Source organism: Mobula hypostoma, chromosome 21 (genome assembly GCF_963921235.1).
Source record: "Mobula hypostoma chromosome 21, sMobHyp1.1, whole genome shotgun sequence".
NCBI classification, from domain to species: Eukaryota; Metazoa; Chordata; class Chondrichthyes; order Myliobatiformes; family Myliobatidae; genus Mobula; species Mobula hypostoma.
The window spans coordinates 60,421,380-60,446,091 of NC_086117.1; the positions used below are offsets into that span (position 1 = coordinate 60,421,380).

The 24,712-nt window shown below is 43.6% G+C and overlaps 1 protein-coding gene across 1 annotated transcript in view; it reads left to right on the forward strand.

The window, feature by feature from the left end:
• The window catches only part of txnrd2.2 (thioredoxin reductase 2, tandem duplicate 2), a 197,458-nt gene extending 176,301 nt beyond the window's left edge, over nt 1-21,157 (forward strand). The window contains exons 15-16 of the mRNA XM_063074135.1: nt 12,490-12,659; nt 19,798-21,157. Coding sequence (XP_062930205.1) covers nt 12,490-12,659; nt 19,798-19,921 — 294 coding nt within the window. The 3' untranslated portion in view covers nt 19,922-21,157. The remainder of the gene's footprint in view (nt 1-12,489; nt 12,660-19,797) is intronic.
• The last annotated feature ends 3,555 nt before the right edge of the window (nt 21,158-24,712 follow it).

Genomic DNA, 24,712 nt, shown 5'->3' on the forward strand with positions numbered 1-24,712 from the left:
GGGCAAACTCAGTAAATCCATAATAGAATAACAGAATCATTGAAAGTCCACACCAATTTGGGCGTTCAACCAGAGTGCAAAAGGCAACAAACTGTGTAAATACAAAAAGAAAGAATAATAATAAATAAAAAAGCAACGAAATCTGAACGGTATTTGTTCCATGGTTTTCTTTGTTTCATGACTGCCTGTGGGGAAGATGAATTTTTGCGTTGTATACTGCAACTTTGAGTATACTACTACTTTGATAATAAATGTACTTTGAACTTTGAAATTCAGTTCAAGTGTAATTGTCATTCAACCGTACATGAATAACCATGAAAGCAGCCAAACAAAACAACATTACTCTGGGGCCAAGGTACAAAACACAGAACCAACAGTCACACACAGCACAAAACATACATAGTACATGCAAGGTAGCAAGCACATAAAGATATCAATAAGATATAGGCATGCAATAAAGAAGTCCAGACTTGAGCACAATAAAGCTTGTCTTCTGCAGTGTGAACACTGGGGGCGTACTGACTCCAGCCTGGACACCGCATAACATCGACCCCGGTAGAGCATACCAGCTCCAACACCTCTCGGCTGGCGGCTGTAAACAGGTGACACCACAGATTGAGGCCTAGTACTTGCACACACAAGATGCAGGCACATATATCAATAAAGTACAACCATGCAATATATATGTACAGTTTGGCTTCTGCCGAGTGAACACTGGGGGTGGGTGGGCAGCATCAGATGAAGTGTCCTTGAAAGTGAGTCCATAGCTTGTGGAGATATTTCAATGATGAGACAAGTGCAGTTGAGTGGTTATCCCCTTTGATTGGTTTCTGTGTCTGTGGCGCTCTAGAAAATGAGAACTCTGATACGTGCTGTTGATAGTGTCTCCTGCACTAGTGACCCATTAGCACCCACACTGTTGTGAAACACCATTGGCTCATTAAGTTATCAGTTCACTCACCTCAACACTAAACTGATTCCGGAATCTATGGACTTACTTTCAAGGATGCTGCAACTCATGTTATCAATATTATTTATCACTTATTTATTATTATTATCATGTCTTCTGCACTCTAGTTGTTGGGTAGTCTGTCATTGATTATGTTATAGTTACTCTTCTATAGATTTCTTGCATATGCCCACAAGAAAATGAATCTCAGGGTGATATATATGTAGTCATAATAAAATTTACTTTGAACTTTTTGAACTTTGAAGTGCTGTAGAGGGACAGAAATCTTCTACATGGCATGAGAGTGCAGGCACTTTTTGTAACGTTGACCTCTCTGTAATTGAAACTACCTTGCAGAATTTAAGGTTAGGATTCTTTAGAATATTGAATATTCCACTGAGGTAGGGTGGGACTACAACTGGAGGTCATGGGTTAAGGGTGAAAGGTGAGAAGTTAAGGGAAACATGAAGGGAAACTTCTTCGCTGAGATGGTGGTGAGAGTGTGGAATGAGCTGCCAGCACAGCTGTTGTGCGTGAGCTCGATTTCAACATTTAAGAGAACTTTGCATAGGTACATGGATGGTAGGGTTATGGAGGGCTGTGCTCCCGGTGCAGGGAGCTGTTTAAGTGGTTTCAGCATGGGTTGAAAAGCCTGTTTCCGTGCCGTACTCTGACTCTGACTCTAAGGGAAGCTGAATGAATAGAATGACTAATGTGTGAAAATGAGTCAGAGCATGGCTGCTGTATAACTCTAGTGAATAGATCTTACCAATTAAATTCTCATTTCAGTGAAGTATTTATGTGCCTAATTCAAATAATTAAGTTCTCTTTTAGCAAAGTACGAGCCCTCCTGGGATTACAAACTGAATCAGAATCAGAATTAGGCTGATTATCACTGACATATGGAACATAAGAACAGTACATGCTCCTCAACCTGTGATATTGTGCCAACCACTTAAAGTTTAACTCAACTCTTCACTTCCATGCAGCCTCAGTTGTAGTGAGGACCAGGCCTCAAGCTGTAGGCTTGCCTCCTGTTGTAGACCAGGTGAGGCAGTGCCGGGTGCGGTGAAGCGTGGCGGGGGGGCTGACCTTTCCTGCCCTCGAGTGTTCGAGCACTGGAATGGCAGGCTGGATTGCATGTGTCTACACACTGCTGGGAGACTGTACCATCAATTGTGGGACTTGTCGCTGAGGGTCTTGGACTATATATGTTTTTATTTTTGCCTTTGCATGAATGTACTTCTTTGCTTGCTATTTTGAATGTGTTATTTTGTTTTGTACCTTGGCCCCAGGGGAACACTGTTTCCTTCACTGTATTTATTATGTCTGAATGATAATTAAGCCCAATTTGATTTGATTTTTTACTAAAGTCTTTTACTAAATGTAGCTCTTCATCCCTTCTATTCACTACCCTGATGAAAAATTGGAAAGCATATAGAAATGTTTGCATAGTAGAGGAGGAACTGTGTTCTGCCCTGATATTCAGGTTCAGTGTGAGACTTCAGACATTTGACAAACTAGATATTAAATGTTCAACATTGTAGGATTTTGGATACTGTGACTCTTGTACCATCTAAACACATTCTTGAAAGAGCCGTTTTAGGTTCCTAGGTGTCAAGATCTCTGAGGATCTATCCTGGTCCCAACATATTGATGCAGTTCTAAAGAATGCAAGACAGCAGTTATACTTTATTAGGAGTTTGAAGAGATTTGGCATGTTAACAAATACACTAAAAAACTTCTATAGTTGTACCATGGAGAGATGTCCATCACTGTCTGGTATGGAGGGGCTACTGCACAGGACCAAAAGAAGCTGCAGAGGGTTGTAAATTTAGTCAGCTCTATCTTGGGCACTAGCCTACAAAGTAGCCCGGACATCTTCAGGGAGTGTTGTCTCAGAAAGGCAGCGTCCATTATTAAGGAGCTTCAGCACCTAGGACCATGCCCTTTTCTCACTGTTACCATCGGGTAGGAGGTACAGAAGCCTGAAGGCACACACTCAGCGATTCAGGAACAGCTTCTTCCCTTCTGCCATCCGATTCCTAAATGGACATTGAATACTTGGACACTACCTCACTTTTTTTAATATATAGTATTTCTGTTTTTTGCATGTTTTTAAAAATCTATTCAATATATGTATACTGTAATTGATTTACTTGTTTATTTATTATTATTTTTATTTTATTTATTACTATTTCTTTCTCTTCTAGATTGTGTATGGCATTGAACTGCTGCTGCTAAGTTAACAAATTTCCCATCACATGCCAGTGATAATAAACCTGATTCTGATTCTGATTCTGATTTCCCTTTCTCCTCTGTGCCTGTGTAAATCTGCCCCCACCACCACTCCTGGTAGTGTGCTCCACGCACTCACCACGCTCTGTGTCATGAAAGCTGTTGTTTTCAGCAGCAGTACAGTGCAAATATATAAAAATTGCACTGCAACGTCGTTGATAGTGTTTGATACTGGCCCGACATTGGTCGGAGCTGACCGTGGATGGTAGGTGCCGGCTGTCTATGTGATGTACAAGCCAGGGCAGTACAATATGGAGAGCAAGCTGTTGCCTGCGCTCTACCCAGCTGATGAATCCGAAAGAACAGCAGAGACCAACACAGATTAGCACCAGCAGTGTCGCAGGAATTGCCGGTCAGCGTTGAACTAAGGGATGCCAGCTCTGGATTTTTCCCTGGGGCTTTCTCCCAGAGTCTTCCCCATGAGTGGGTACAGCTGCAAGGCAGCGGAGGTTTGAAATCAGAGTTTTCCTTCTCCTAGATGAGCTGCCAAGCACGACTGATGAGCCCCATTTGCTCAAAATTTAATCATTTAAAAGACAAATAATGAAGTAGTGTTCATTCAGAAACATGACAATAAAAGAGAAGAAACTCTTAAAATGTTCTGCGGGTCTTCAGGCTTCTCTGCCTTCTACTTGGTGGTAGCAACAGGAAGAGGGCATGTCCTGGATGGTGAAGGTTCTTAACAATGGATGATGCTTTTCTGTTAAAGACAAGGTGGCACAATAGCGTAGTGGTTAGCATAACACTTTTGCAGTGAATGGGGTTCATTTCTGCTGCTGTTGTCTGTAAGGCATTTATGTGTTCTCCCCATGACGGTGTAGGTTTCCTCCGGGTGCTCCGGTTTCCTCCCACAGTCCAAAGATGTACTAGTTAGTAGGTTAATTGGTCATGTGGGCTCAGGCTCACTGGGCCGGAAGGACCTGTTACCACACTGTATCTCATAATGAACTAAAAACTTCCACATAGTCTGTGTATGTGAACAAGTGTTTGGGAAACTCGTGGGTTGGATTTTGCCCAGTGTAAACTTGAATCATGGCCATCTACAGTACTGTGCAAAAGTCTTAGGTAGATATAACAGCTAGGGTGCCTAAGACTTTTACACAGTACTGTATTTGTCAATATGGAGCAGAGAGTGAGTTTGTAAATCTGGTGGGAGAAAAGGATGTTGGGAATGGTGAGGGTGGAGCGCCACAGGAGGGGTGTAGGACAGGTGGCAGAGAAGGAGCCGGGGCGAGGTGTAGTGTGGATGCAGACATACCCAGCCCTGAGACAGCATAAATAAATAAAAATGCTTACCTCTGATATCTCCCTCGTACTTTCCTCGAATCACTTTAAATTTATGTCTCCTGGTGTTAGCTACTTCCACCCTGGGGAAAGGTTTCTGGCTACCCAGTTGAACTATGCCCTGTTGGATCGCTGCTTAATTTCTGAACCTTAGGGTTCTTCTAGGAGTCAAAATTGGCGAGCAGTCTTAATTCCAAGATTTCAGTTTAGAGTACAAACAAACATACAAATACTAAGCAAACTAACTAGAGGCTGAGAAATGGTGTAAAGAGGGGAATAAGTGCTAAGGGGTGTGAGACAAAAGAATAAAGATGGCACTTCTGAAAAATCTGTCCCTCATTGATGATAAGCTAAGAGAAGTTCCTTAGATCAGAATAAACTAGTTAATAGGATACATAAATAAAACAACTGCATTACGTGGGTAATGTGCTAACACTTAGCCAATAAAAAATGAGAAAGGTGATAAACCTTTGAGCTGCTATATCGCTTTCTGCCTGTGAGTGTGAAAAATACATGAGTTTGTTAAAAAGTACAAATCTTATAAAAAGTGTTATTTAAAAAAGACCCTGGTTTCCAACGGCCTTTTATCGTCTTTTTGGGTGTGTGGAGTCTGTGGAGAACCTGATCTATAACTTGTGTAAAATGAGTCAACTATTAAGGGTTTCCCAATGGCTGCCTTTCCTTCCACCTTGATTGGAAGAAATTTATTTTTTTTCCCCACTGACAAGTAAGTGGCAGGAAATAGCATTCTTTCAGTTCTCCGCTGGGCGAAAACGTTGAGTTTTTGCAGATGAGGGTTCAGATTGATTAAAGGCAGGACACTGGCTTGGTCTGAAAGGAGCACCTCTGTTTCTGCACAGTGTTTCTCTTCCATGTGTCAGGCATTCCTGTGGCTTCCCTGAGAGCTGCTGAGGAGCTGTAGGCATGTTAGTACCGTGGACCTGTGCCAGCTCGGTGTTGAGCAGTGGGTGAACGTAAGAAGCTTTGTGCTGGCCCAGAATGGAAGTGGGTTCCAGAGGTTTAAATGAAAGAAGTGCTTATCGTGACCTCTGGTTCTTTCCGGGACCAATATTGCAATATAGTATGCATGTCTTGCCCTGGCCAACACGCCACGGTAAATGGGCAGCACAGTAGCGTAGTGGTTAGCACAGCGCCTAACAGTACCAGCGACTCAGGTTCAGTTCCTGCTGCTGCCTGTAAGGTGTTTGTATGTACTCCCCGTGACAGTGTGGTTTCCTCTGGGTGCTCTGGTTTCCTCCCACAGTCTGCAGATGTACTGGCTGGTAGGTTCATTGGTCATTGCAAATCGTTCCATGATTAGGCTAGAGTTAAATCGGGGGATAGACAGATAGATATATAGATTCTAACACGTAAATATATATGGCAAATGGAGCTGATCCTCGATAGGTACATGGAGGGGTGAGGCTTAGAGGGACATGGGTTGAATGTAGAGATTGGGGCCAGCTGGGTGGGCGCCAAGCTCAGCACGGACTCGTTGGGCCAAAGGGCATGTTTCAATTCCATGACAACTCTAATAGACTCATAGACGGAGCACCCAAACCCCTTGGAGGGTGGGAAATCCAAAGCAACACACACAAAATGCTAGAGGCAGCAGTCAGGCAGCATCTATGAAAATGAATAAACAGTTGACATTTTGGGCTGAGACCCTTCTTCGGGTGGGAAGGGGAAGTCTGATAGGAGAGGACAGAGGACACCCCCTTCTCCGGCCCTTTACCTCGTTCATCAATTAACTTCCCAGCTCTTTACTTCACCCTTTCCCCCTCTCCCGGTTTTACCTCCCACCTGTCACCTTGTACTTTTCCCACCCCTCCCCCACCTTCTTTGTCTGATTCCTTCCCCCTTCCTTTCCAGTCCTGAAGAAGGGCTTCAGCCCAAAATGTCGACTGTTCACTCTTTTCCTAGATGCTGCCTGACCTGCTGAGTTCCTTCAGCATTTTATCTGTGTTGTTCAGTATAACTACTTGTTTTATGATCTTATAAGCACAAAGAGTTTTATCAAACCCAGTCGTACCAGGTGTTTCTCTTATTTTAATTGTCATTTTTGTCATTCTTTAATGATCAATAAACCAATGGTTTGGAATCAAAGAATTTACCTCACAGGGCTGTGCACAGCCAGCCCCCACTCCACCACCCCCGACACCCTTTCTCTGCCACTCCCACACCCCTCCCACGCTGCTCCACCCTCGCTATTCGCAACACCCTTTGCTCCCACCAGATTCACAGGAACTCTCTCCGCACTCCATGTTGACAAATACAGTACTGTGCAAAAGTCTTAGGCACCTTAGCTATATTAATGTGCCCAAGACTTTTGCACAGTACTGTATACTTTAAAGTAAAATTATCTCACTCGGTTACCTCTTTTGGCAAATTATGAATTGCAGCCTAACTGTTAGCAATTATTTTGCACACAGGGGATGGACGAACAAACACACACACACACTCTCTCTCTCTCTCTCTCTCACACACACACACACACACACACACGTGCCCCACAGCGTCTAATTTTTATTTTTCAATTCAAGCCAGTTTCCTTTGTGAATTTTAAACCTATAATTACTGCTGTTGTTCTGTTGATAGTAATTAAATTGTTCACATTTCCTCACAGATGAGACAGTATAGAGACACACAGAAATAATCTTAGAACAACAAGTGCATTGTCTGCAGAGACACAGCCTTGGAATATTTCAGATCCTCACTGATGTGTGGGATTCTTTGAATCTGCGCTACCTGATGTTGAGGAGTCTTGATAAGGTGGTTGGGAATCTAAAGAGATAAAGATTAGCTTTATTTATCACGTGTAGATAGAAACATACAGTGGTTCTTCACGGTGTTGGGTTCTCGCTCTCGGAACTCACTGAGTGGCCTGCATTTCTGGATCTCTAGGTGCGGCTTGGAAGATGTGCACTTTTGGGGTGCAGCCCTGTGAACAACTCAATTCCTTGCCAGTGTCACTGACTGAAGCCTCGTGGGAGATTAAAAACATTGAGACAGCAGTGTTCTCTCCTGTTGAAAGAAGTGTCCTTGAGTCAGGGGAACTTGGACAAGTGACACTGCAGAGTGTAACAGCGAAACAGCAAGCTGTTGGCCTCCTCTCTCGTTGTAGCAGGAGTGATATCTCTAGTGCAAGAGAGAGCCTGTCTAAGCTGCAAAAGTGTTGGGATGGACAGTGTGTTTGATGGACTCTAGACCATTGTCTCTGGGAGCTTTGCTATTGCTTGCAAGGTGGGTGGTGGGGTTGATGCTTTTGCGGGAGCAAGTGGGGGGAAGGTTGATGCTTTTGCTGGTATTTGTGTGTGGGAGGGGAGGGGGCTTTGGGGTTCTAACATTTTCTGTCACTCATTCTTTTGGGATTTTATTCTGTTTCGTGGATATCTGTAAAGAGTAAGAATTTCTGGTTGTATACAGTATCCATTCTCTGAAATTAAATTGAACCATTAAAATACATAATTTGCATCAAATTAAAAAGTTCAAAGTACATTTTATTATCACAGTATGTATACTTTATACAACCTTGAGATTTGTCTCCTTACTGGCAGCCACGAAACAAAGAAACTCAATACAATGCATTGAAATCTGTTAAACTCCCAGGGTGCAGAGAGAGAGAAAAAACATCGTGCAAACAATAAAAGCACACAAACAGCGTTCAAAACTGAAGTTCACTACACCAGACATCAATGCAGCTGATCCAGAAGACCACTATTTGCAGGCTACAGCTTTAGTCGAGCACAGATTCGAGCAAGCCCCATGGAGCAGTGAGCCAAACGGCCCATCTCTCCACTCCAACCCTGAGCATTTCGATCTGGCCTGCACTTAAATTGTCCAAATCTTGGGTCGTTCCTCACTTTCGGACTCGGGCTCTGCCACTTCAAGATGGACAGTACCCAACTTTTCCAAATTGGCTCAGATCTTAAATCGATCAAACCTTAGATCTCTCCTTGCCTTGCCTCACCTCTGCCACATTGAATTGCCTCCAAGTCCGCTCCAGCAACTCCAGACGGACTTGCTGTAACTGTGCTGCCCAGCGAGACTCTAGCCACACCGCAAAAATGCCAGATCATACAGGTGTTTCTGCTCAACTCTGACAGGGAGGACACAGGCCATTGTTTGGTGAATAATGACATATTTAGTTACTTTCATAAATTATCAGCAAATTGTTACTTAAACCAATAATAGCGCTATTTTAAATCAGAAGATTGTGTTGGGCAGCCTGCGAGTGTGGCCATTTGGAATGAAGGAGGAAACCAGAGCACCTGGAGAAACCCATGTGGTCATGGTGAGAACGTATAAACTCCTTACAGACAGTGGCAGGAATTGAACCCCGATCACTGATTGCTGTAAAGCAATGCGCTAACCTCTATGCTACCATTTTCTCTATGATCGAGATAAAGTAAAATAATATCCCTTGGAGAGTTGTTAATCCAAGGATCTCTTTCTCATGGGATGTTGGAAGCAGAGTATTTAACTATTTTTGAGACATGGTTAGATTACTGATAGCAAAGGGTAAAAGGGTCTGGATGAAGGGTCTCGGCCTGAAACGTCGACTGCTTATTCTTCTTCATAGATGCTACCTGACCTGCTGAGTTCCTCCAGCATTTTGTGTGTGATGCTCTGGATTTTCAGCATCTGCAGAATCTCTAGTGTGTTACCATTGGTGGCAAGGAGTTGAGGTCACAAGCAGACTAGCAGTGAACATGTTGAATGTTGCAGCAGTCTTTAGGGGCTGATTGGCTTCATAATGGTTATTCACACTTCATAAGTCTTGGCTCATCTCATCTCCTATGGAAACCAAGCCTCAGACCAAACTAACCCTGGGTCCCGCAACCTCTTGCCTCAGTACTACCACAAGCAATGCTGCCAAACCCTTCCACAGTGACAGCCGTAGTATCCAGGACATCTTCAAGGTGCGAAGCCTCAGAAAGGTGACATCCATCATTAAGGACCCCCACCACCCAAGTCATGCCTTGTTCTCGTTACTACCATCAGGATGGAGTTACACACTCAACGATTCAGGAACAGCTTCTTTCTCCCTGCCATCAGACTTCTGAATGGACATTAAACCCGCGAACACTACCTCATCTTGTTATTTTTATTTTTCTAGTTTTGCACTACTTATTTAATTTAACGATATATTTTTTCTCAGACTTTTTTCTATATTAATCTTGTATTGCATTGTACTGCTGCTGCTACATGAACAAATTTCATGACGTGCAGATGATATTAAACCTGGTTCGGATTCTGATTCTGACGAAAATTGTACATGAAAACTCGTAATTCCCTGAGTAGAGCCCAGACGTAGTGCCACTGACGGGAAGGATAAAAAACAAAGATTAGCTTTATTTGTCACGTGTACATTGAAACATCAAAACACAAAGTGAAATGTGTCATTTGAGTCAACAATCAACAAAGTTCAAAGTACATATTTGGCACCATATACAACCCTGAGATTCATTTTCTTGCAGGCATGCTCAATAAATCCATAATAGAATCATAACTACAATAGAATTAGTGAAAGACCACCCAACATGGGCATTCAGCCAGTCTGCAAAATACAACAAACTGTACAACTACAAAAATAAAGAAATAATAATAAATAAATCAGCAATAAACATCGAGAATATGAGATGAAGAGTCCATATATATATATATAAAACCCTAAGACATTTGCACAGTACTATATTTGTCAACGTGAAACAGAGAGCGAGTTTGTAAATCAGGCAGGACCAAACGATGTTGGGCATAGTGAAGGTGGAGTGTCATGGGAGGTGTGTGGGAGGAGTGCCAGGGGTGGAGGGGGATGGTGCGGATGCAGACACACCCAATCCTGAGACACCAGGCAAGGTCATTTGATTCTAAACAATTGGTTTATTGATCATTACAGAATGTCTCTCTGGTGCTTCCCACTCCCTCCCCTCTCTTCCCCATTTCCCAACCATGATTCCCCTCTCCCTGCCCCCTTCTCACTCTCAGTCCACAACAGACCCATATCAGAATCAGGTTTATATCACTCACATTTGTCATGAAAATAGATTTTTTTGTGGCAGCCGTACAGTGCAATATGTAAAATTACTACAGTACTGTGCAAAACCTTAGGCAACCTAGCTGTATATATGTGCCTAAGGACTTTGTACTGTATGTCATTTATTTTTGAAAACGATGTTAATTGAAATAAGGGAAACACCTGGTATGACGGCATTTACTAAAACTCTTGGTGTTTATAAGATCATAGAGTAACCATAACCTCTTGAGCTAACGAGAAAATCTGCAGATGCTGGAAATCCAAAGGAACACACGCAAGATGCTGGAAGAAGTCAGCAGGTCAGGCATCATCTATGGAAAAGAGTAAACAGGTAATGTTTCGGGCCGAGACCCTTCATCAGGACTTCCCTGCTGTTTTCTTCACCCCTTCCCCTCTCGTGGTTTCGCCTATCACCTACCACCTTGTATTTCTCCCCCCCCCCACCACCTTCTTACTCTGACTTTTCATATTTTTTCCTGTCCTGATGAAGGGCCTCAGCCTGAAACATCGATTGTTTAGTCTTTTCCATACATAGTGAGCAATCAGGTTTATATGCATAAAATTACCATAGTACTGTGCAAAGGTCTTAGGCACCCTACCTCAATATACAGTGGCATGCAAAAGTTTGGGCACCCCGGTCAAAATTTCTGTTTCTGTGAATAGATAAGCGAGTAAAAGATGAACTGATTTCCAAAAGGCATAAAGTTAAAGATGACACATTTCTTTAATATTTTAAGCAAGATTACTGTATTCTATCTTTTACAGTTTCAAAATAACAAAAAAGGAAAAGGGCCGGAAGCAAAAGTTTGGGCACCCTGCATGGCAGTACCTTCTTGTTTGGGGGATTTTCACCCATTCTTCCTTGCAAAAGGATTTTTGCCCATTCTTCCTTGCAAAAGGCTTCTAGTTCTGTGAGATTCTTGGGCCGTCTTGCATGCACTGCTCTTTTGAAAAGTTCTATTCAAAAGGTTCAAAGGAACATCTAAACAAGCCTGATGCATTTTGGAAACAAGTCCTGTAGACTGATGAGGTTAAAATAGAACTTTTTGGCCTCAATGAGCAAAAGTACGTTTGGAGAAAAAAGGGTGCAGAATTTCATGAAAAGAACACCTCCAACTGTTAAGCACTGGGGTGGATCAATCATGCTTTGGGCTCGTGCTGCAGCCAGTGGCATGGGGAACATTTACTGGTAGAGGGAAGAATGAAATCAATTAAACACCAGCAAATTCTGGAAGCAAACATTACACCGTCTGTAAAAAAAGCCGGAGATGAAAAACGGATGGCTTCTACAACAGGATAATGATCCCAAACACACCTCAAAATCCACAATGGACTACCTCAAGAGGTACAAGCTGAAGTTTTTGCCATGGCCCTCACAGTCCCCTGACCTAAACATCATCGAGAATTTGTGGATAGACCTCAAAAGAGCAGTGCATACAAGACAGCCCAAGAATCTCACAGAACTAGAAGTCTTTTGCAAGGAAGAACGGGAGAAAAGCCCCCAAACAAGAATTGAAAGACTCTTAGCTGGCTCAGAAAGCGTTTACAAGCTGTGATATACTTGCCAAAGGGGGTGTTACTAAGTGCTGACCATGCCCAAACTTTTGCTTTGGGCCCTTTTCCTTTTTTGTTGTTTTGAAACTGTAAAAGATGGAAATAAAACAGTAATCTTGCTTAAAATATTAAAGAAATGTGTCATCTTTAACTTTATCTTTTGGAAATCAGTTCATCTTTTACTCGCCTAGCTATTCACAGTAACTGAAATTTTGACCGGGGTGCCCAAACTTTTGTATGCCACAGTATATATAATATATGTAGATGTGTGTGTGTGCCTAAGACTTTTGCACAGTACTGTATATAGTGCACATATAGACACAGAAGCGTGGTTCCTATTATTTTGATTTTTTTTCTCTGTCAATAGATTTATCATGCTTTTTACAAGCCACTGGAGTTTACAGTAGCTGAACGGGATGCCGCCCAGTGCTATATCAAAATGGTTTGTCTGCGTGAAGATGACCAACGTATTCTTGGACTTCACTTCATTGGACCAAATGCCGGAGAGGTCATTCAAGGATTTGCGCTGGGAATTAAGTAAGTTTAAATTATTTTTCTTCTTGATTTTTGTTTAGAATTAATTATATCTCAAAATGTTGGATTCTATATGCCTGTAATCATGCACAAATCTCATAATAGTTTGGAATTTTGATAACTAATAGCACGTAAGTGAATAGCGCAACTGAATATTTATTTATTTATTGAGATACAGTGCAAAATCAGCCCTTGGAGCCATGCCACGCAGCAGTTCCTCAATTTAATCCTAATCTAATCACAGGATAATTTCAAAACAAATCAAATCAAATTGATGTTTAACTATCATTCAACTGTAAATGAATGCAGCCAAACAAAACAGTGTTCCTCTGGGGCCAAAACATACACAGCACATTCAAAATAGCGAGCAAAAAGCAAACATAGTCACCTAAAAGAAACATATACAGGTTTCCCCCGCTATCCGAAAGTAGAGCGTTCCTATGAAACCTTTCGTAAGCCAAAATGGCGTAAAGCGAAGAAGCAATTACCATTAATTTATATGGGGAAAATTTTTGAGTGTTCCCAGACCCAAAAAGTAGTCTACCAAGTCATACCAAGTAACACAAAAAGGGCAGAGCCACGGTTTTCAAAGCCCAGGTACGAAGTATCATGGAGAATGCCTGCTTATCATGGATGAATGCCTCACAGAGTGTCCTCAGCCAGCTTGATTCCATTCAAAGAAAGGCTCTCAGGATTATAGGTGTGGATGAAGCCACAGCTCGTGAGAAGCTAGCCTTCAGTAGTTTATACCACAGTTGACGGTTGCTGCAACTACTGTGCTATACAAAATTCACACCAGCCACAGTCCTGCAGACCTTCGCACCATGTTGCCTTCATCTTATGAGAGATGGCACACCACATGATCAAGTTTATCTGTATCTGCCCATGCTGGTTCTATGCCTGATGCGAGAACCTACACACTGGATAGAAGCTTCCTTCACTGTGCTGTCAGAATTTGGAACAGCCTTCCAGATGCTGTGGTTGGAAACATCTGCAACGATGGGGTCCAAGCTTTCAAGAGTTGAGTGCACAAACACCTATCATCTCTGGGAGGGAAGTCACATGCTTCTTCATAAGCTATCAGGAAGGGGACCAGGATGGCAATGCTTGGTTGTTGGTAGGTAGGATTAATACCTGACTTTCATGAGCACTTGTGAGTTATGTTCCGGCTGGACTTAGTCCTTAAACTACCGGAGAACAGTGTGGAAAGAACAGGTGCTGTTTTCTCCCAGTAGGGATTAGTTTTTAGTTCCAAGTGCTCCTGCCACGTTTTGTCACCCTGCAACCTTATCCTTCAATCTCTTTGAATTATGGAGGACAGCATGTGTATAAATGTCTCTCTCCGGCAGACTTCATCATGATCATCATGACTCCAGTGTTTCTACTATTTTTTAATGTTTCTTAATTATACACATGATTTTTTTGTGTTCTATTGCTGAGCAGCAGTGAACCATCTGATTGACCTAGCAGAGTTCTCTTTAGGAAATAGTTGACTTTATCAGCAATTCTGATCTTGCTATGTTCACTAATGCACTTAATTAAAAAATAACACATAAAACCTAAAAAAAAACACGCATGCGTACACACTTGCCCGCACAGGGCTTCACGGTCATGGTAGTCTTTCTCCGGGTAAACACAAGTTTAAAGCGGGTGCCTTTTTTCGTAAAAGCGAAAATCCTCTTCGCATTTCTTTCGGTTAGCGAAAACAGGTACTAATGTAGGTCTTTCGTAAAAGCGAAGTGGCGTAAAGCGAACTTCCGTAAAGCGGGGGACACCTGTAATCCAAGACCCTAATTATACAGATTCTCAGCAGTGTGCAGCCACTGCAATCTAGCATGTCATTCCACCAATCGAACACTGGAGGGCTCCTGGACTGCAGCAGGCAAGCCCACGGCTTGAGGCCTAGTCTTCGCTACAACCACGCAGCACTCACACTGCCTGTCGTGCCACCAAACAAGGGTACCAGGCCCGAGGCATCTTATGTTATCAATGTACAACAGGCAAAAGAAACAATGACCAATTAACTTACCAACTGGTACATCTTTGGACTGTGGGAGGAAACCCATGTGATCACGGAGACAACATACAAACTCCTTACATGCAGTGGTGGGAATTGAACCTGGGTCGCTGGTACTGTAAAGCGTTGTGCTAACTACTTGGCTACCCGTGCCACGATATTTATCTTCTTAATTTCTTGTGCAATTAATTATCAGAAACAGAATAAGTTTTAACATCACCGGCATATGTCATGAAATTTGTTAACTTTGCAGCAGCAGTGCAATGCATTACATATTAATAGAGAAAAAAGTAAATCAATTATGCATATTCATTGGTTAAATTAAAGGCATCCATTAGTCTTGCGAGACCATGGATCTGCGCCTGGAAAGTCTTCACTCTCCAGGGTGCAGGCCTGGGCAAGGTTGTATAGAAGACCAGCAGTTGCCCATGCTGCAAGTCTCCCCGGTCCACGACACCAGTGTTGTCCAAGCGAAGGGCATTAGAACCCATACAGCTTGGCACCAGTGTCATCGCAGAGCAATGTGTGATTAAGTCCCTTGCTCAAGGACACAGTACATTCCTTCGGCTGGGGCTTGAACTCACGACCTTCAGGTAGCCAGTCCAATGTCTTAACCACTTGGCCACGTGCCCACTTTTTTAAATTAAAAAGTCCAAAAACAGAAATAATATTTTAAAAAGTGAGGTAGTGTTTAGGGGTTTAATGTCCATTCAGAAATCAGATGGCAGAGGCGAAGAAGCTGTTGCTGAATCATTGAGTGTGTGCCTTCAGGCTCCTGTACCTCCTTCCTGCTGGTAACAATGAAAAGAGGGCATGTCCTGGGTGATGGGGGTCCTTAATGATGGACGCTGCCTCTCTGAGGCACCAATCCTTGAAGAAATCTTGGATGCTATAGAGGCTAGTACCCAAGATGGAGCTGACTGATTTTACAACTTACTGCAGCTTCTTTCGATCCTGTGCAGTTGCCCCTCCCCCCCGAGACAGTGATGCAGCCTGTCAGAATGTTTTCAACGCAAAGATTCAGTTAAGTTTTATTTGAGTATTTAGGACACTTCAAAAACAATACAAAGCTGGCTGGTGGTGTAGTGGCAACAGCTCTGGACTTTGAGCCGAGTGGTCCTGCGTTCGAATTTGGCTGGCTCCTTGCACATTTTCCATCCGTGCTATCTTGAGCTAGAAACCCGACCTCGTAAAAAACTGTCAAAAAAGAAATGGCAAAAATGCAGCCCGAAGTGCCGCAAGGCGCGATAAGGAACAACAACAAAAATACCACAAGTGAAAATATCTTTTAAAAACTGCAGAGGCCAGAAACCTGAAATAAAAACTGAAAATGCTGGAAAAACTCAGCAGCTGAGGCTGCATCAGTGGCGAGAGGAACAGTTAACAATCCTGATCTGGGACCATTTCATCAGAACTGGGGAAGAAAGAAACAAACTAGTCTGGCTAACAGATAAGACGGAGGAGGGTAGCATGTAAAACAAAGGCAGTATCTCTGTAGGAAATGATATGGCCATGACGTGCAGTTATGTTCCTCTGGCTGAGCAATCTGTTGCTAATATTGCAAAGTCTGTGAACTGTCATGCCTGACTACAAATGGGGTTATAGAGTACTGCAGCAGAGAAATAGGCCTTTCAGCCCATCCATTCTGTGCTGAACTGTTAGTCTGCCTATTGACCTGGTCCATTGCTCTCCATTCAACATGTACCTATTCATACTTCTCTTAAGTGCCAGGGGCAGGTGAGGAGGTTGGCACGGGTGCAGAAATGCTCAGCCCTGAGACACCAAGCCAGGTCATTTGATTCCAAACAATTGGTTTATTGATCATTACAGAATGTCTCTCTGGTGCTTTCCAATCCCTCCTATCCTTCCCCTTTTCCCAACCATGATTCCCCACTCTCTGCCCCCTTCCCATTCTCAGTGCAAAATAGAGACCCATATCATGTTAATCATCACTCAAATATGTCACGGAATTTATTTTTGTTTTGCGACAGTGGTACAGTGCAATACGTAAACTTACTTCAGTGCTGTATAAAGGTCACAGGCACCCTATCTATATATCCTATCATGCTGCCCTGATAGTAGGATTTACAGTACAGGCAACCTGGATTCAATTCCTGCCACTGCCTGTAAGGAGTTTGTACATTCTCCCCTTGAATGCGTGAGCTTTCTCTGGGTGCCAAATAAGAGAAAATCTGCAGCTGCTGGAAATCAAAGTAATACACACAAAATGTTGGAGGAACTCAGTAGGCCAGGCAGCATCTATGGGAAAGAGTAAACAGTCAACATTTTGGGCCAAGTCCTGAAGAAGGAGTGGTGGAGGGGGCCAAGCATTTTAATTCCGATTCCCAATCCTGTCCCAACGTGTGGATCCATTGCCTCTTCTTGTGCCAAGATGAGGCCACTCTCAGGGTGGAGGAGTAAGATCTGGGTAGCCTCTAGTGGCCTAATGGCATAAATGTTGTTTTCTCCTTCCAGTGACCAAATTTTCCCTCCCCCCTCCCCTTCCTCTATTCCTTTCACTCCTTGTCACCTGCCTCTCCTCCCTCCCTTTCTCCTATTGTCCACTCTAGTCTCCTATCAGACTCTTTCTTCTCCAGCCCTTGACCTTTCCCAACTGCCTAGCTTCACCTATCACCTTCCAGCTTGCCTCTCTCTCCTCCCCTCATCTTTTTATTCTGGCATCTTCCCCCTTCCTTTCCAATCCTGAAGAAGAGCCTTGGCCTGAACATCTTCGGTTTATTAATTTCTATAGATCCTGGCTGACCTGCTGAGTTCCTCAAACATTTTGTGTGTGTTGATTCCAATTACTTGTTGGGATTTGAGATTAGTTTTTCCATATCAAAAATACTATCATCTGGGTGCATACCATTGATTGAACGCCAGGCAATCCTATAAGAGGAGGGGTTTGTAGATTTAGATAAAGAATGGAAACAAAGATAAAGGGTATCATTAAACCAGTTTGGCAATCTGTTTAAGGAATGAGAAGCTAGAGGAAATGGTTGAGGTAGGTACGATAACAACATTCAAAAGACATTTGGACAGGTGCCTGGTTAGGACAGGTTTAGAGGGTTATGGGTCAAACGAGACCATCGTAGTTGGGCTTCTTGCTTGGTGTGAGCCAATTGTGCCTTAAAGTCCAATTCTGTGCTGTATGACTCCATGCAGTTTTGCTGAGGTGTGTATTATATCACTTAGTTGAATTTAATTTCTCCAGCTGCTGTAATGGTTTCCTGACTATTTCTGGGAATAATACAGAAGGTGCAGGATCAGTTCATTCTAAAGAGGAAGAAGGATTCTTCTAAAGAGGAAGAAGGATAAAGAAGGAAGAGGAAGAGATTAAAAGTAACATTAGCAAATTTGCAGATGACACAAAACTGGGTGACAGTGTGAAATGTGAGGAGGATGTTATGAGAATACAGGGTGACTTGGACAGGTTGGGTGAGTGGGCAGATGCATGGCAGATGAGGTTTAATGTGGATAAATGCGAGGGTAATCCACTTTGGTGGCAAGAACAGGAAGGCAGATTACTATCTGAATAGTGTCAAATTAGGAAAAGGGGAAGTACAATGAGATCTGGGTGTCCTTGTTCATCAGTCACTGAAAGTAAGCATACAGGCACAGCAGGCAGTGAAGAAAGCTAATGGCATGTTGACCTTCATAACAAGGGGAGTTGAGTATAGGAGCAAAGAGGTCCTCCTGCAGTTGTACAAGGCCCTGGTGAGACCCCACCTGGAGTACTGTGTGCAGTTTTAGTCTCCAGATTTGAGGAGGGTCATTCTTGCTATGGAGGGAATGCAGCATAGGTTTACTGGGTTAATTCTCAGGATGACAGGAATGTCATATATTGAAAGATTGGAGCGACTGGGCTTGTATACACTGGAATTTAGAAGAATGAGAGGGGATCTGATTGAAACATATAAGATTATTAATGCATTGGACACGCTAGAGGCAGGAAACATGTTCCTGATGTTGGGGGAGTTGAGAACAAGAGGTCACAGTTTAAGAATAAGGGGTAGACCATTTAGAACAGAGTTGAGGAAAAACTTTTTCATACAGAGGGTTGTGGATCTGTGGAATGCTCTGCCTCAGAAGGCAGTGGAGGCCAGTTCTCTGGATTCTTTCAAGAAAGAGTTAGATAGAGCTCTTAAAGATAGCGGAGTCAAGGGATATGGGGAGAAGGCAGAGAACAGGGTACTGATTGTGGATGATCAGCCATGATCACAGTGAATGGTGGTGCTGGCTCGAAGGGCCAAATGGCCTACTCCTGCACCTATTGTCTATTGACTTGGGTCCCTGGATCAGTGGTCTAGGCCTTTGCATGCTAATTTCACCATTTAACCAGTGAAGAGCACCCTTGTTTTATTTATTTATCTATTGATTGAGATTCAGTGCGGAACAGGTACAATCAGCCCTTCAAGATGCAACGCCCAGAAATCCCCCCGATTTAATCCTAGTCTAATCATGGGACAATTTACAAGACCGATTAACCTACTGACCAGTACTTCTATGGAATGTGGGAGAAGACCAGAGCGCCTGGCGTTCACAGGGAGAACGTACAAGCTCCTCTCAGGCTGTACTGGGAATTGAACCCGAATCGCAGATACTGCAGAGTGGTGTACTACGCTACCGTACTGGCCCTTTCTGTGTAGTTTTAGCCACGGACCTCCAAGAGGACCACAACCTTGTCGTGGTTCGGAGGCTTTCATGCCCCAATGACTCAGAGAGGTATGTTGACTGGAGTCAGGGATTTGTCACCCATACCAAACAGGTTAAGGTGTAGAGGCCAGACTAAGAGTGGTCCTTCAGGTTTGGGGGTTCAGCTCAGGGTTAACAACCCTGACTGGTAAAACAAGATAGTTATGGAAACAGAAATGAGGAATTCTTCTACATCTGAATACGACAGTGTTCCTGAGTCTCCATCCAGGACTTGCATGATTGACCATAGTGAAAACAGAGAGGTTCTGACATGTTGAAGGAAGCCCTGAACACCACCAGAGATGGAGGACCTTCATTGCTGCCATAAACATCAGTAGCGTAATGGGCAGTAAGTTAAGTCCCAAATAAGGATTGACTCGTGTAAGTGTATATTTCATTCGAGATTTAATCTTGTATGTTTTCCTACAGATGCAACGCCACGTACTCTGAGCTGACATCCACTGTGGCCATCCACCCGACGACTGCTGAGGAGGTGAATAAGTTGAACATCACGAAGCGCTCAGGTTTGGATGCTACCGTCACAAGTTGCTGAGGTTAAACGTCATCCCTGAACCAACTGGCACACCACAAACTCTCCAGCATTGACGTAAAAGCCCACACCAGAGAAGCAAACATGGCTGAAACATGCTGTTTTAAATCAGAACCATGGTTGGCATTCAGTATTGCCTTCAAAAGCTCAGCCTTGTGGCCAGAGCAAAGCAAAGAACTAACACTAAATGAACTGAACATAGTCTTTAAATATTTTTATGTAATTCAACAATATACAAATATTTTGTATGCCGTCCTCTGTGTGAAATGATATGTGAAATGGAAGAGGTTGTGGGGTTCAATGGGGGGGAGCAGACATGTAAAAACAGATACATCTGCAAACTCAGCCAGCAGAGGGGGATATCTGGATGGGACAACATTGTTATCCAGTGACGAGAAAGAGAATGGCATCTGCAGGTGTGTTTTGGCAAATTGCGGGGCATCGATTGTGCTTGTTCACCTGCAAGATGCAGAGGTCATTGCAACACACACAAAATGGTGGAGGATCTCAACAGGTCAGGCAGCGTCTATGGAGAGGGATAAACAGTTAATGTTTTGGGGCGAGCCTCTTCATCGGGACTCATTGGGTCTTGGCCTGAAATGTTGACTGTTTATTCCCTTCCATAGATGCTGCCTGACCTGCTGAGTTCCTTCGGCGTGAGTTGCTCTGGATTCCCATGCAGAATCTCGTGTTTAGGATTTACACACATTGGTTGCTTTACACACTTGCTCACCACCTGTTGATGGGAATGTCTGTCAGGAAAGGTTGAATACACAGTACTGTGCAAAAGTCTTCAGCACATAAATATAGCTAGGGTGCCTACGACGTTTGCACAGCACTGTATTTATCAACATGGAACAGAGAGTGAGTTTGTAAATCTGGTGGGAGCAAAGGATGTTGGGAATGGTGAGGGTGGAGGTAATGTGTGTATATATTTTTTCTTCTACCCAAAGTGATTTTCTGTTTCAAAGGCCAGAGTTTTGTGGTGTGCTCGTCAGGGATGACTGGGGAGAAAGGGGTCAAGGTGGTTTGACTCATGTTGTAGGCTGGCAATGTACTATATGTGCATGCCACATCATAGCCAGGTTGTGCAAATGCCAGTTCATGATGACTTGTTTGTAAACCCATTTCATGGGAAAGGCAGGTCTGATAATGTGGCATTTATATAATTATTATAATATATGTGTATTGAATAAAATGATATTTCATCTGTTGCTTGGAGCTTGTCTGATGTTCTCATGAAGCTATGAATTATGGAGAAAAATGTTTAACATAGGTGTTGATGCCGGCTGGTGGTGCAGTGCGATCAGCGCTGGACTCCAGAGTGAAGGTTTCCAAGTTCGAATCCAGGTCGGGCCACCCCCGAGCACATTTTCCATCCGTGCCGGGTTGAATGTCGAGCTAGCCACTCGGCCTCGTAAAAAATACAAGGGTCGAGTCAGGAATGTTCATAACGTGACCCGGTTAATCCTGACACCACGTGCCAGCCAAGAATGGTACGACACGCTTAAAAAAAAAATAGGTGTTGATGCACACTGGGAAGCACAGAATGCTTTTCTGTAAACCGAGGGCAAACAGGATTCTGTTGTTGGATGTTGCAGTGTTCCCCAAGCTTGGTAATTAGCTTGCAGATGTTTCATCACCCATCAGGACAGCCTCAGCGGCAGGACAGCCTCAGCGTCAGGGCAGCCTCAGCGGCAGTTGCTGGTGCTTCACTCTGGGAAAGCTTGCATTTATATAGCACCCTCCCCCGCCCCGTTCGCTTGCCTCAGTCCTGATTGCCTACCCCTTCAGCTGATCTTTAACTCCATTAGCTCGCGTTTCTTTGGCTGTTAGGGATATGGTGATGGTGACCATTTCAAGATGTTTGTTTATGGAGTTAACAGAACTCATTTACAGGAACACAAACTGGCAGTACGGAGACATGATCCACTGTTGCTGATCTCAGTACACGAAGACCATAAGATATAGGAGCAGAATTAGGCCATTTGGCCCATTGAGTCTGCTCTGCCATTTCATCATTGCTGATCCATTTTCCCTCTCTGTCCCAATCTCCTGCTTTCTCCCCGTGTCCCTTCATGCCCTGATCAATCAAGAATCTTTCAACCTCTGCCTTAAATATATGTAAAAACTTGGCCGCCTCAGCTGCCTGTGGCAACAAATTCCACAGATTCACCACTCTTTGGCTGAAGAAATTACTCCTCATCTCTGTTCTAAAAGGACGTCCCTCTATTCTGAGGCTGTGTCCTCTGGTCCTAGACCCTCCCACCTTAGGAAACATCCTCTCCATATCCACTCTATCGAGGCCTTTCATCATTCAATAGGTTTGAATGAGGTCACCCCTCATTCTTCTAAATTCCAGTGAATACAGGCCCAGAGCCACCAAATGCATTTGACAAGCCGTTCAATCCTGGAATCATTTTTGTGAACCTCCTTTGCACCCTCTCCATTATCAGCACATCTTTTCTAAGATAAGGGGCACAAACCTGCTCACACTACAAGTGAGGCCTCACCAGTGCTTTATAAAGCCTCAACATTACATCCTTGCTTTTATATTCTAGTCCTCTTGAAACCAATGCTAACATCACATTTGCCTCCTCACCACCGACTCAACCTGCAAATTTACCTTTAGAGAATCCTGCATGAGGACTCCCAAGTCCCTTTGCGTCTCAGTTTTTTGTATTTTCTCTCCATTTAGAAAATGTCTACCCTTTTATTTATTCTAGCAAAGTGTATGACCATACATTTCCCGACACTGTCTTCCATCTGCTACGTCTTTGCCCATTCTCCTAATCTGTCCAAGTCCTCTGTAGCCTCTCTACTTCTCCAAAACTACTCCCTCCACCTGTCTTCGTTTCATCCACAAACTTTGCCACAAAGCCATCAATTCCACCATCCAAGTCATTGATGTATAACATAAAAATGGGTGGCCCCAACACAGACCCATGTGGAACACCACAAGTCACTGGCAGCCAACCATAAAAAAGCTCCCTTTATTCCCACTCTTTGCCTCCTGTCAATCAACCACTGCTTTATTCATGCTAGTATCTTTCCTGTAATACCAGGACTCTTAAATTGTCAAGCAGCCTTACGTGCAGCACCTTGTCAAAGGCCGTCTGAAAAAACAAATAAAGAACATCAATCAATTCTCCTTTGTCTCTCCTACTTGTTATTTCTTCAAAGAATTCCAACAGAATTGTTAGGCGTGATTTTCCCTTAAGGAAACCATGCTGACACTGGCCTATTATATTATGTGCCTCCAATTACCCCGACAATTCCTTAACGATTGACTCCATTCCAGAATTCTAGTGATTCTTGAAAGATCATTACTAATGCCTCCACAAACTCTTCAACCACCTACTTCAGACCCTGGGTGTATATCATCTGTTTTGGGTGACTTATCTACCTTCAAACCTTACAGTTTCCCAAGAACCTTCTCCCAAGTAATGGTAACTTCACACACTTCTGAACCCTAACACTCTCGAACTTTCAGCATATTGCTAGTGTCTTCCACAGTGAAGACTGATTCAAAATACTTATTCAGTTTGTCTGCCACTTCCTTGTCCCCCATTACTACCTCCCTAGCATCGTTTTCCGGCGGTCCAATATCCACTCTCTCCTCTCGTTTACACTTTATGTATCTGAAGAAACTTTTGGTATCCTCTTTAATATTATTGGCTAACTTACTTTTGTATTCCAGGTTTGCCTATTCGTTCCCTCACTGGTACGTAACATGGGCAGCAATCCAGAGAATACTACCCTGGAGGTCCTGTTTGTCAGCTTTTACTGAGCTCTCTAAAATCTCTCTTCAGGACCTCCTCATCTGGTCTATCTATATCGTCATTGCCAATATGTACCAAAACTTTTGGCTGCCCATCCTCACCCTTGAGAATGCCATGGACCCTATCTGAGACATACCTGAACCTGGCACCTGGGAGGCAGCATGCCATCTGGGTGTTTCTATCGCACACAAAGAATCTCGTCTCTGTTCCTCGGACTGTGGAGTCTCCTATCACCACTGCTGTCCTCTTCACCTCTCTGCTCTTCTGAGCTTCAATACCAGAGAGCCGGTGACTGTGGCTCCCCGCTGATAGCTCATCCCCCTCAACAGTATCTATATCTAAAGAGGTATAGTTATAATTCAGGGGAATGGCCACAGGTGTAATCTGTACCGGCTGTGCATTACCCTTCCTTTCTCCTGACAGTCACCCAGTTACCTGTCCTCTTCAACCTAGGGTGACGACCTCCCTGTAGCTCCTGTCTGTCCCCTCCTCGTTCTCCCATATGAGCCGAAGGTCATCGAGCTGCAGCTCACTGCACCTGGTGCAGATGTTTTCCAGGATGCTGGAGGTCTCCCAGAACTCTCACATCCCATGCACGGTACAAAACGCTGTCCCTGCAGCTATTCTCACTACACTACTATGCCCGAGCAGAGGAAGGATGAGCATATAGGAACAAAAAAGAAACTTACCAGATGTTTTTCCTCGCCAAAGCCATCCTAAACACTGCCAGCTCAAAACAATGGCCACTCCACTTGCATTAGTTTTATTTGGTCTTTCTAATGAATCCTGCTCGGTGATTGGTTGCAGTGTAACTCTGAGAAACTGCTGCAAAGCTCTGCCTTTTAAATCTTGATCATGGGCCTGATTGAAAAGGTAGCTCTCTTCACGTTTCAAAGTTGCTGGTGAACGCAGCAGGCCAGGCAGCATCTGTAGGAAGAGGCGCAGTCGACATTTCAGGCCGAGACCCTTCGTCAGGACTAACTGAAGGAAGAGTGAGTAAGGGATTTGAAAG